We start from the raw sequence: 12,848 nt of genomic DNA, 5'->3' as shown, positions 1-12,848 counted from the left end.
AATGTTAAGTGCCACATAAAAGCACTGCAGCTGTTCAGTGGCTTCAGCTGCAGATGTTGCTCTAGAAATACGGTTACTACTTTCATTCATAGAATGTGTTGCAATTCTTAGCTGACAGAAGGACATTAGGACAATCATTAAAGCCCATATGCAGCTCAACTTTTTTGGTCATGCTCAAAATATCCCTTCACGAGGGTAACATTCATTTGTTTTGTTGAAATTGTAAAATACTGTTTGCTTATCAGTGACTGACTCGGAAACCATAAGATTTGTACTTCTATTGGGCTCACTTCAGTGACTAATTAAATGTAACCCCTCCTGTTTGAACCGCCCACTTTGAGCGGAACTCGGCTCTAGCAAGGAGGCCAAAGATCGCAGTCTCTATAAGCGCCTCGAGATCAAGGGAGTGAGGTTTACATGCACAGGTCTTACTGGCCTACGTCCGTTACACTCACCCCCCTAAACCTCACTCCCATCCGGGTCATGGCACCAATGCAACCCCTATTGTTCAAATTGGCCGCTTCAAGTGAAACTTGAACCCGGGTCTGCTGGCATGGTAGTTGGGCGCTCTAACAAGGAGGCTCAAGACCGCAGTCTCTAGAGCGCCTCTTGAGATCAGGGGAGTGAGGTTTACATGCACAGCTCTTACTGGCCTACGTCCGTCACACTCAACCCCCTAAACCCCACTCCCATCCGGGTCACGGCACCAATGCAACCCCTCGTTCGAACCGCCCGACCTATCCAAATCCATTACATAAAGAACAGAACAAGATAAAATTAGCACAACTTTGTTTTTTAGCACAATAAATCTGTTTTTATATTTTTTAAAAGATGCATATTTAACTGATCACTTCTCGTGCCACTGGCCTTCTTGTCTGCAGCGTGTTTTTCTATTCATTACTATGGATTTAAAACAGATCAAATCTTTGTGAAGGAATAATGTATTAATGCAGTGTGGCACTATAATATATCAGACTTGGTTCCAGGTGATATTGTATTTAGTACCATTTAGAACCACAAACAATTGTCAAATTAAAATTTTTGTCTTCTGCAAGGTTAATAACTTCATTACACTCAATTTCGATCTACCGTTCATGCGAAAATAATTGTGGACAGCGTTGCTGTAATGCATTACAAGTAACATGCACTACCTAATCAGATTACTTTTTTGATGTAATGAGTAAAGTAACGCATTACTATTCAGTTTTAATATTACAAGTGCTCCGAATATAATATTTTAAATGTGTTTTTTTAATAAAATGAAGGTGGATGTTATTTAGGCTGTGTTGTTAAATGCATTACTGCATTGAACACTTGCAAAAAAGAAAACACCTGGGCCTGCAAGAGAGCAAGCCTCAGCCAGCTGAGAGAAAGTAACATAACACATTACATGAAAAGTCACATACTTACTTTTTTAGGGAGTAACGCAATATTGTAATGTATCGCTTTTAAAAGTAAATTTCCCCACTGCTGATTGTGGATATTTTGACACATTAAAGAACTAAGCCAAAGAGGTTTTGTTAATGTGAAAATGTGATTTGTAACATCACAATTTTGATCACATTTATCCAGTATTTGGTATAAACGGACTCAAATCACATGACCTGCATGTGTACAGTATGAAGTGACACTTTGGATCCTTTTCTAGTCATAAGCACACTGGCACTGACACAAAGCCAAGAGGGAATTAAATGAGGATCTTTTTGATGGTTTTTGCACATAAAAGGGCATTGATATTCCTCTGTGCTGTCTAACACAAAAATGTTAAGCAGCAAAAATAGTTTAACACTGATAACAAGAACCATTATTAATAATTGAGTAGCAGATTGGCATATTAGAATGATTTCTGATGGATCATGTGACACTAAATAACAATCATGACAATAAATGACATTTTAAAACAATAGTTATTTTATATTGTAATAATATTTCACAATACTACTGTTTTTACTGTATTTTTGATCACATAAATGCAGCCTTGGTGAGCAGAAAAGACTTAAAATTGTTTAATTATTAATTACTTTTGACCAGTTGTGTATTTAACAGACAATAATATTTTGAAATATTTTGTACATTTTAATATGGTCAAGTTCTTGCAGAATATTTTAGGTTTGAAAAGTTCATAAATGTCCGTAAAGGTTAAGAATGAGACCATGAAGTACAATTCAAGCCAAATGTTGTTCCGGTGAGAGCTCTCATTGCACTCATTATGTCTTTTTCAGAGTGAAATATGAAGGGGGGGAAAAAATATGTCAAAAGCATCACCATAAAAGGGCATGAATGTCCATGTGTTACGTATGATAATCCTAACCCAGAGAACTGTCAGTTTCTAGCTTTTTCTTTTGTCTCAGGTGACCAGCAGTAACTGTAAAATGTGTGATATCATCTGTAATGAGGCAAACAGTGATTGCTTTCCTTTCCCTGTTCTCTTGAAAATATAACCAACTTCTTCCAAAAAATAAAACTTAGCAGACAAGTATTAAGATATTTTTTTTCTCCTGAAAAGCTACAGCTTTAAATTAATATTTGAATATGTCACTATATCTTATAAAACTAGAATCATAAAGCACATAAGATATGCAAAAACAAAATACAAACACACAAACTTGCATAACTTGAGTATCATAATATTTTTGTCATATCTTTCCAGCAAGTGCCGCCACGACTTTATCAATTACGCTGGAGTCCAAATAGGCGATGATTCCTCCTTGGTTGGCCCATCTCTCCACACCTTGGCTGTGGTTGTGGGGCTGGTGGTAGGTGAGTTCAGTGGTGTGTCCCTTGTGTCCATTGAGATGAGCGCGCATGCACTCACTCAGATCGGAGACGCCGCCGCCCAGCGCCCGCAGCACCGCATGAGGAGCGCATGAGTCCCACTTAAACGTGCTGCCCTCTGACAGCACATATACGTCCACCAGACCCTGGACCACGCACAGGATCTTGTATCCCGCGCCGGACGCATACATCAGCGAGCTGTTGGGAAGCGCCGCGAGCGCATCCTTGACAGCGGGCCTCTCGCTGGAGCTCAGCAGCACCGACAAACACTCGCTCTTCTGTGGATTCGACGGCCTGCGCCGCGTGTACGAGCAAACATTCACATCTCCATAGGAAACACCCCAGATGTGCTGGCCTTTCCATCTACAATCAGGACAAAATAAAGACATTAAGTAATCCAGTAACCTACATATTTCATGAGGTATTAGGTCATGATAGCTTCAATCTTTCAGTAACACTTTAAAATAATGGTCTGTCATTAATAGGTAACTATACAGGAAGTAATGCAGGACAAATAAGTAGTACTACATGAACACTTCAGCTATATAGAAACAAGCTTAAAAGGTTAGTTCACCCAATAATGAAAATTCTGTCATTTATTACTCACCCTCATGTCGTTCCACACCCGTAAGACACACTTCCACACTTCGTTAATCTTCGGAACACAAATTAAGATATTTTTGATAAAATCCGATGGCTCAGTGAGGCCTGCATTACCAGCAAGATACTAAAAAGGTACTAAAAACATATTTAAAACAGATCATGTGACTACAGTGGTTCAACCTTAATGTTATGAAGCGACGAGAATACTTTTTGTGCACCAAAAAAAAAAAAAACGACTTTATTCAACAAAATCTAGTGATGGGCGATTTCAAAACACTGCTTCATGAAGCTTCGAAGCTTTACGAATCTTTTGTTTAATTATCACATGATTTCGGTAAACGAGGCTTTGTTACGTCACAAGTGTTTCAAAATTTCAATAGTTCAAATAGTGTAAATTATCTTGCTGTCAATGCAGGCCTCACTGAGCCATCGGATTTTATGAAAAATATCTTAATTTGTGTTCTGAAGATGAACGAAGGTCTTACGAGTGTGGAACAACATAAGGGTGAGTAATTAATGACAGAATTTTAATATTTGGGTGAACTAACCCTTTAAAGCGAAGTTAAAGGGGACCTATTAATGCCCCTTTTACAAGATGTAATATAAGTCTCTGGTGTCCCCAGAATGTGTCTGTGAAGTTTGAGCTCAAAATACCCCACAGATCATTTATTATAGCTTGTCAAATTTGCCCCTATTTGGGTTTGAACAAAAACACGCAGTTTTTGTGTGTGTCCCTTTAAATGCAAATGAGCTGCTGCTCCTGGCCTGCTTTCCAGAAGAGGGCGGAGCTTTAACAGCTCGCGCTTCAGTTGCTCAACAACAACAAAGCTGGAGAATCTCACGAAGCCAAAATGAGGATTGTCAGTAGCGGTGTTCAGCCTTACATTGTTCAAACCGGAGTCGACACTGATGGAGAGACTCAGGAAGAAGTTACAACTTTTAGGATGCAACTGGACATTTCTGAACAGTTAGTGGATAAATTTATGTAGTTGCTGTGCAGTTGATTTAACTTATTAACTAGCATGTGATACGTCATGTTAATCTTTTGTGCAAATCTAGCATTGAATTGACCCTCGTCTGTGAAGCAGTCCAGCGTAAAATGACGGCATAGTAACAACTCTACTACAACAACTATTCCTCTTCTCTAAAGCAGCCCAACATGGCCTCACCCCCTTTGTTACGTGTTCTCGGGGGCGAGGTTTATGTAAATTTTAGAGTTAGTGATGTCACCCAGGAAGAAGCTCATTGTAGTCCCTACCAGCCATTGTTGTAGTCCTTAAACATCATTTTTTATAACAGAGAATATCTCCCTTTGCATTGAACTTTGAGTGTCGTAACTTTGCAGATGTTGTTTATGCTCAAACAGCAACATTACACACTAACTAAAGTTAAAGAAAGTGAAATCATAATCAACCACCCCTTTAAGTTACACAAGTTAATTATAAAATTAAAAGAAATATCTGATCATCCTCCATAACAGGGTTGCTATTTACATCTCATACTGTCTGTGAACTCTTGCATTATCAGGGCAACGACTGACGCATTTGTATTACATTCCAAAGAGCTCTGTTATCAGCCCCACCATGGAAAATGAAACCATATCTGTACTGGCTGGGCCGGATCGTCAAGGAATTGAACACTTAAGCAACAAGAATGGATTGGCTTGATGGTGGAAAAGTGGCTTTTGACCCACATTCAAAAGCACTGGTTTAACAATTTATTTCTTCTTGAAATTTTGTGAATTTTTTCGCATAAATGTGGATGCAACATTTTGACGTGTAAATTTGTACAGCCTTTCCAAAACACATCTGTGTTACTTTAGCTGCTTTTCCACCATCAGGCCAAAGCTCTTTGCTTAAACGTTCCATTCCGTGTCGATGCAGCCCAGCATTACCGGATATGGTTTCATTTTCCAACTGTGCTGAAAATTCCAGGCCGAGAACAGTTTGAGCCTGCCGAACCAGGCTCAAGTGGAAATATAACTGGAACCGTTCATCCAGTCGGTGGAAAAGCTGCTATTGATTGTATTGGTTTCCATGCAATTAACACACACAAAAAAAAAAAAAAAATCAACACAATGAAAAACAGCAGAGTCAGGTAAAAAAAGAAAAAATTCATTGGAGCTTGTCAAACACTAAAACATGCAAGACATGAGTACTTATAAAATTGAAGACTCGAGGTTTACTCAAAATTAAAGACTCGTCTCCTGAATCATCCAGGCAGAATTCTCTATTTCTTCATTAATTTGAGTTTCACAGTCAAAAAGTCTGTGAAATTAAGTTTTTGGTATTTACTTTTTTGGATCTCAATTACTAGTTTGTTGCCGCACTGAAAAAAAGTGTGAGAAACCCAATTAACCCTCAAAGGGTTTGAGAACCAGACATAAAAAGGCAGTATTTACATAAATACTGTTTACACATATAATTTTAGATACTATATATAGTTAGTTGAAATTATTTTTACATCAGTGTGCAAATAGTCACTACAAGTAGCCATGACAAACAAACAAACAAACAAACAAACAACATCAAGGTAGTGTTTTTGCTTTGTGACTGTGCAGCTAATTTTGAACAAAAATATTCATAATTGACCTCTTTTTAACAACAGCAGTTCATCATTTCTCAATTTTTTTTTTAGTCTCTGACAAGCTACAATAGAGGTTTTCTGTTTTTACATGAATCTTTAGGTTTTGTGTGTAGAGGTTTATATTACATTGTGGTCCAAATGGTCCCCACAAATATGGTAAAACCTGAAATCACCTACATTGTGGGGACCAGCCAGCAGTCCCCACGGGGGAAAAGGATTAATAAACATACTAAATTATGTTTTTTTAAAAATGTAAAAATGCCGAAAGTTTTCTTTGATGGGTAGGTTTAGGTGTAGGGGGAGAGAACGTACAGTTTGTACAGTATAAAAACCATTACGCCTATGGAATGTCCTCACTTTGATAGCAAAACAAACCTGTGTGTGTGTGTGTGTGTGTATTTTTGGCAAACTGCTGATTGACCCCCATTAGTTTCCATGTAAAACCAAAGTCGTACCAACATTTTCAGCACAACAGAGGGGAAAATATTTCTCTAAGCCCATCAAGTAATTCTACAACAATAGTGCAACAATACATGTGTTAACACTATCCAGGACCAGCTTACTCAAATTCTTAAGTTGTTTTTAAAGATGAATAATACTGATATGAAAATAAGTAATAATTCTAGTTATAGCTATATGTACATTTTAGACTTAAAATTAACTGTTGGATTTTTTTATGGCATTTTCTGGTGTATCCAACTCAAACAATCACTTAAGTGACATTTAGAAATGTTATTATTGTAATATTTATAAAGCCACTGAATTATTTTTAGATTGTAATAAAACATGCTGTGACTACATTTACACACACAGTAAAGCAGCACTCTTACCCTTTACCCGCGGAGATTTTGCGGTTGAACGGCTGGTTTATGACACCCATGACTGGTTGACCAGTGGCTCGTAAGTAAACCCCAATCAGAACCAGAGCACACGGGAGTCCGGAAGGACAAAAGCCTTCATCCGGCTCCTCTTCCTCTTTCCCTTCAATGTACTGACTTGTACCATCTGTTCAAAGAAAATAACCAAATACATCTGTTGATAACCTGAACAACACATCAAGAAAAAACTAAGGCTCAACTTGTTTGAACTTCTTTTTTTCCCACTCTCCAGGTGCTTTGTGCAAAAACAGTTGCCTTGTTTCAAAACATTATTTGTTAAATGTCTACAAACAACATTTTCCAGTTTTAAGTTTCAGTCACAGTTTCTCTAATAATGTTTCGCATTGAATATCACCTGTACATGCCTGCAACTAGTTCTGAACAATGACACAGTGCTGCATAAACATATCTGATAAGACTTATCTTAAACATGTCATTAAAATTCACTTTTGGTTTGAACTTAGTGCTAAATGTAGAAAATACTAAAAAAAAAATGCAACAAAACTAGTTAGGGCACACGTTCATGTATCTCACTTTTGAACTCAACAAAGAGTCTTTCAAATGATGCTCAGCATACATATTTGGTCAGTTATGTAGAGTACACTAGACCTGGTATTGTGTACTATGAATATTGTTGGCTCTATTACAAACTGCTTGTGATGTTCCTCATTTGTATAAAAGTGTTCACTAAATGAATACTGCACATGTAAATGTAAATATCTAAGTTAAACAAATTGAATTAATTTTATGCTATTCAGTTGTTTGAGGGAAATTGGTAGCCAAGTAAACAAATGGAGAGAAAATAACAAATACATTACCAATGGGATCAATCCAGATGCCCACATCAGCTGGGCTGACTGACAGCTGTAGAGATTCAGCCGTTTCATCTCTGAGCTGAAGGTCCTGATGGATCGCCTTGCTCAGGAGTGACGCGGCCGTTCGATCGCCATCCAGAACTTTAGCCAACAGAGCAGTTGTGTCCTCTTCCTGAGCACAGACTGTCACAGTAACACTCTCCCCTGATTGACATACAATCACACAGAAACTCCAGTTATTTATTTAATACACTGACTAGCTCTGAGTTTGAGTGTTCTTTGCCATCACAGAAGCATAATTATAAAGTATGAGAAGCAAAGATGCCCAAAATAGTTTCAGAAAATTCAGAAATTAGAATAGAACCGCATGTTTGTTAGGAAGCAACTTTTTTTTTTTTTTCCAAACAACATGGTAACATCGTAAACGGTAATATGACCACAAAAAATACAATTTTAAACTATTTTGCCGTTCAAAAACAAAAAGTTTTATAAATGGTAAACCTCAAGTTTCAGCCTAAGCATAATGTTATGCTTAGGCTGTTATGTTATGTAGGTTAAAAAAACAACATGAGCTGAATGAAAATGCAAATGCTCTCTGACAGATGATGTGGTGCAACCGGTTCTACTCAACCCGCTCCGAGCGGGACGCGAACCGTCATCTCCGGCGTGGGAATCGGGTGCTCTAACAAGGAGGTTAAAGGCCACAGCCTCTAGGATCAGGAGAGTGAAGTTTACACGCACAGCTCTAACTGGCCTACAACAGTTACACTCACCCCCCTAAACCTCACTCCCATCCGGGTCACGGCACCAAATGTAACTGGTTCTACTCAACCCGCTCCGAGCGGGTCACGAACCGTGGTCTCCAGCATGGGAGTCGGGCATTCTAAGGAGGAGGCTAACGACAGCAGCCTCTAGGATCAGGGGAGTGAGGTTTACAAGCACAGCTCTTAATGGCCTATGACAGTTGCAGTGTCACTTATTACCGCAAAATTACCGCAGTTACTCCTGTACACAAAGCAGCTCTGCCTACTTTATTAGGCATCACACAGCGAGAAGATAAAAAAAATGCCATTGAAATGTTTCTGAATGTTCCCTCAGTTATACATTCATTTAACCCCCATAAAAAAAATAACTCCTTAGATTTGCATTAATCACATAAATGGCCTATTTCAATGTCAGAATGGAGAATTTTGCCGAAAGGCGACAAGTTTGCCAAAACAGACATATGCATTTAAATCTCATGCTAAGTATTCCTCAGGTCCTCCAATATCCTCCCATAATGATATCTATGACTTTTTACTACATCATTCAACCGTTTGCCTACCAGGTGCTACGGCCACAACTTCCCCAGTGGCTTTAACCCATCTGATTTTAAAATGATTTGCATAACCCCAAATCAAATCCTGTCATACACACCCCCATGAACCAAGCTAAAAACTGCAATCGGAAAGCCCTTTGCTTGAGTTTAGTGTAAACAGAGCTCGTGACTGCACTTACAAAGGTTTTTTTTTTTCTGCATCATGTAGCCTAACAGGGAGTCCCACAGGGCTCTGTACTAGGCCACTCCGACGTTGTCTACAACAGAACACTTGATTCCTTTATGAAATTATGTAGTTTCTTATACCCCTGCTACAAGGACACCACAGCTCAACATAGTATTTCAATTCTAATTTATCTGAATAAGTTTAAACCTTTAACCTGTTTTAACATTTTCATAATTTTATCTGATTCTACTTTCCCAAATAATTATCAAAACAACTTCTGTCATGTAAAGAAATGTGTACATTGTGCGACAATCTACTACAATATGCCATCTTTTCATATTTCAGTTGAGTTCAAGCAAATTTGTCAATTCTTGTTCTTCATGGAATATTGCCGTTTTTATTATAAATGATTTATCTGTGCACATAATTTTTATAAATTTACGTGCCTCGTAACATTAATCAAAATAACTTCCCCCTCCCTTTTGCAGCGACATCTCTTCTCTTATCTGATGATGAGGGCGGGGCAATCTGTCACTCACATGAGATCCACCACTAGCAAACCACAACCATCCAATCAATTGCTTTTCTTCCAGAAGCCATTTCTCTTAGATACACATCACAATAAGGAAGACTTTCACGTCTTCCATTTCATGCCGATTTTAGGAGTCAAAGATCAAGTGCCACAAGAGTGGTGAAAATTTAATTACAATTGCATACTAGGGGTTGAACGGCTTCAGATTTTTTAAAGTTGACATTTATGTGATTAAAGTCGAGTCGACTAGTCGCTGGTGACGTCATTAATGAACACATAAGCCTGAACCTTGAGCGGACAGCTGAGACTCCAACGCGTTGCCTTGTGCACAGCTATGGCATATGACAGCTCTGCCCAGCATGGCACTATTGCTCCTACATAAAAGCTCATTTTTATCAGTTCTTTTGTCTTTAGGTCATTATATTTCACACAGATTTCTGCTCGTTCTCAATCAGATACAGATAAAGTAACAGTAAGATTACATTTATATGACTGCATTAGTGAGAGAGCGATTGTGTGTGAATTAATTCTACCTGGCGGCGTCTCTCTACTAATAGTGAAGCTGTGGGTTTTAGTTACTAAGAAATACATGCTTGAACGTTTCAGTTTCTAAGCTATTTTATTGAGAAATCACAGAACAGTGTTGACAATACATTTCCGCGCTACTGAATGATCCTGTGCGTGCGATCTGTGCGTGATGTACGAGTCTGCGTTACAACGCATTTGTTTAGAATGGCGATTAACTTACCTGTACAATAAGCTGTTTAAAACATGCATTCTCCCGTCCAGATGGTATAATCACACGTCTTGTGGAGCGTTCTCAGAGTATGCAGTTATTTGTCATTTTGGAGTGTAAATGTGGACTTCAAAGATTTCTTATGCTGTTGCACCCTCTGTAGGACCAGTGACTAGTTGACGTCAAGCTTAAAGCGTTATGGCAGAGCATTCAAGTCAACTAGTCGGTGCAACCCCTATTGCAAACTGAACTCCTTTCAAGTGCAGCATGAATCAAAGCATCTCAAGGTAACTCACCAAGCCCATTCTCAAACTTGTTTGACTCCTCTCCATGAATAAAGCCGGTCAGTTCTGGAAACTATAAAACAAGAATAGAGAATGTTTAGGCCTCAAGACAAACTGACCGGTTTGACTGAAATTATTTCTGATTTCATTGAAAGCTTTATTTTTAAGAACCTGGGCACAAACATCATGGCGAATCATTTCCTGTATCACCACATCAGCAAGTGTCTTAAAGTCCTGGACGAATTTCTTGTTTTTGTCAGCTCCTGTCTTTTCCTGTACCAGGAGTTCAAAAAGCGGCGCTTCCTGTCGACAGACGCGTGCCACATTGGCGGCTTTTTCTGCCACACTCAGGAGCAACCGCAGCAACTCTGCCATACTGGAGACCTGTGAATCACACACACATAAACAAGATAAGCTACAGTTTATAGATCGAATAGTCACAATGATGCTGTTTTACAAGTATGCCAGTAATGTTTCAACACTATACAGGTCAAATCAAAATCAGGTCAAATCAAACCTAAAAAAGAACTCTAACTGGGACAAAAACTTATGACGAATGCCCAAGGACACTGACAGACAGATGTCTTTGTGCAATCAAATCACAGCTCGATAAGGACATGTCTCAGAGACCTCTATATCAACACATGAGTGTACTGAGTGTCATGCTGATATAGTTGCTAAGAGATCTGATTGAAGTCATAATACTGAATACATATGTAAATGTAAAGTGAATTTAAACAGCGTGTATTTGTATCAATGTACAAATGCATGCTGCTTGTTCAACTTTGGACTCAGATACTGGGAATGGTGCGAATAAATGCAAATAGCCATGCAAATGTATATAACATCACTGGATGTCCTCTTCACAGTAAAATAATATCAGGATATACTTAAAACGATATTTTGATGGTTATTTTGAAAAGTAATATAGGCTACAGCTGTGGTAAACGTCTGTAGACATTTTATCAGAATGTAACAATGTTTTCATCACCTCTACGGTCGGGTTTATTCCAAAAGACACGCACAAAGAAACAAACACACAGACAAAACACATAAGCACGTATACATGAAGCGCAGTCATAGAGAGAGAGAGACACACACACACACACACACACACACACACACACACACACACACACACACACACTGCACAGCACATCTGTATTGAATCGAATGGCTTCCATTATTGCTGAATAGACCTAACAAATAAAGTAAACAAATAACAATTGAAGCTTATACCGTTGAGATTGATGCGGTGTCCTTGAGTTGAAGTCGCGCGCTTCCTGTAAGTCACTGTACTGCACTGATCCTCTGTCTGAGATCGCGCGCACACACCATCTCTGAAACGTGACCAGCAGACTTTATCGCAAGATGATTTTAAGTAACGGAAACGCCTCGGAAATGAGAGCATATCCCCCTCTCATTGCGTCAATGCAGGAGGAGGAGGAGTTTGTTCATGAATACCGCCCTCTGCAGGAGACGAACATGCATTTCAGATAAACTAAGCTTCCACTGGAATGGAATGATACGTTTATGCTTAATGGACTAAGTAAGATAAACTCAAATGCATTAAGTGTTTGAAAAAATAAGCTATATTATATGTTCTTTTAAAATAGCACACACAACCTTATTAATTTGAAGTTAGTTGTTATTATAAATGTTTAAATGACCAATAATGTTGTTATAAGAACGTTTTCTCACAACATTATGATGACATTTAAAAAACCTTCTACAAACTATAAATAACGTTTTTGTGCTAACCTTTTGAGAACATTATTAAAGGTAGGGTGGGTAGGCAATTTCGAAGAGTCTAACAAGCTAGTTTTGAAAGCATGAGTTCCCACCCTCCCTTCAGGTGGGAACTCATGCCACGCCTCCTCCTCGTGCGCGAGGGTCCGTTAAGCCCCGGGTATACTTCACTTTCCGCGCTCGGACGCGTCTCGCGCGTGGATGAGAGTTCGACACATGCGCAGTACAATTTTTTCTATACTCATTACTAGACATCTTGTCATCAACGGGACATTCGCTGGGATCAGAGGAGAAAAATAGTGCATCCACCACTGTAACATAGTTGTGTGGCACAGAAAAGTGAAGCCAAAGCGTCTCGATCGCCCCCAGGTGGTTGGTCCCAGTATAGGTCATAAACCCCGCCCTC

The 12,848-nt window shown here is 38.9% G+C and overlaps 2 protein-coding genes across 2 annotated transcripts in view; one reads left to right on the top strand and one right to left on the bottom strand.

Annotated features, from left to right (window-relative positions):
• suox (sulfite oxidase) overlaps positions 1–12,848 on the top strand; it is a 58,011-nt gene that overhangs the window by 14,857 nt on the left and 30,306 nt on the right. The window lies entirely within an intron of this gene.
• inpp1 (inositol polyphosphate-1-phosphatase) lies at positions 1,889–12,118 on the bottom strand. The gene is made up of 6 exons (XM_051912902.1): positions 11,933–12,118; positions 10,865–11,077; positions 10,706–10,766; positions 7,661–7,861; positions 6,795–6,969; positions 1,889–3,138 (listed from the first exon to the last, which is right to left on the bottom strand). Exons 2-6 carry the CDS (start codon positions 11,066–11,068, stop codon positions 2,637–2,639), a joined length of 1,143 nt encoding a protein of 380 aa, XP_051768862.1. The 5' UTR covers positions 11,069–11,077; positions 11,933–12,118; the 3' UTR covers positions 1,889–2,636.

The sequence above is a fragment of the Ctenopharyngodon idella genome, chromosome 11 (assembly GCF_019924925.1).
Source record: "Ctenopharyngodon idella isolate HZGC_01 chromosome 11, HZGC01, whole genome shotgun sequence".
NCBI lineage: Eukaryota > Metazoa > Chordata > Actinopteri > Cypriniformes > Xenocyprididae > Ctenopharyngodon > Ctenopharyngodon idella.
Note: the sequence above shows the minus strand (reverse complement) of the source record. Positions and strands in the feature narration are given on the sequence as shown.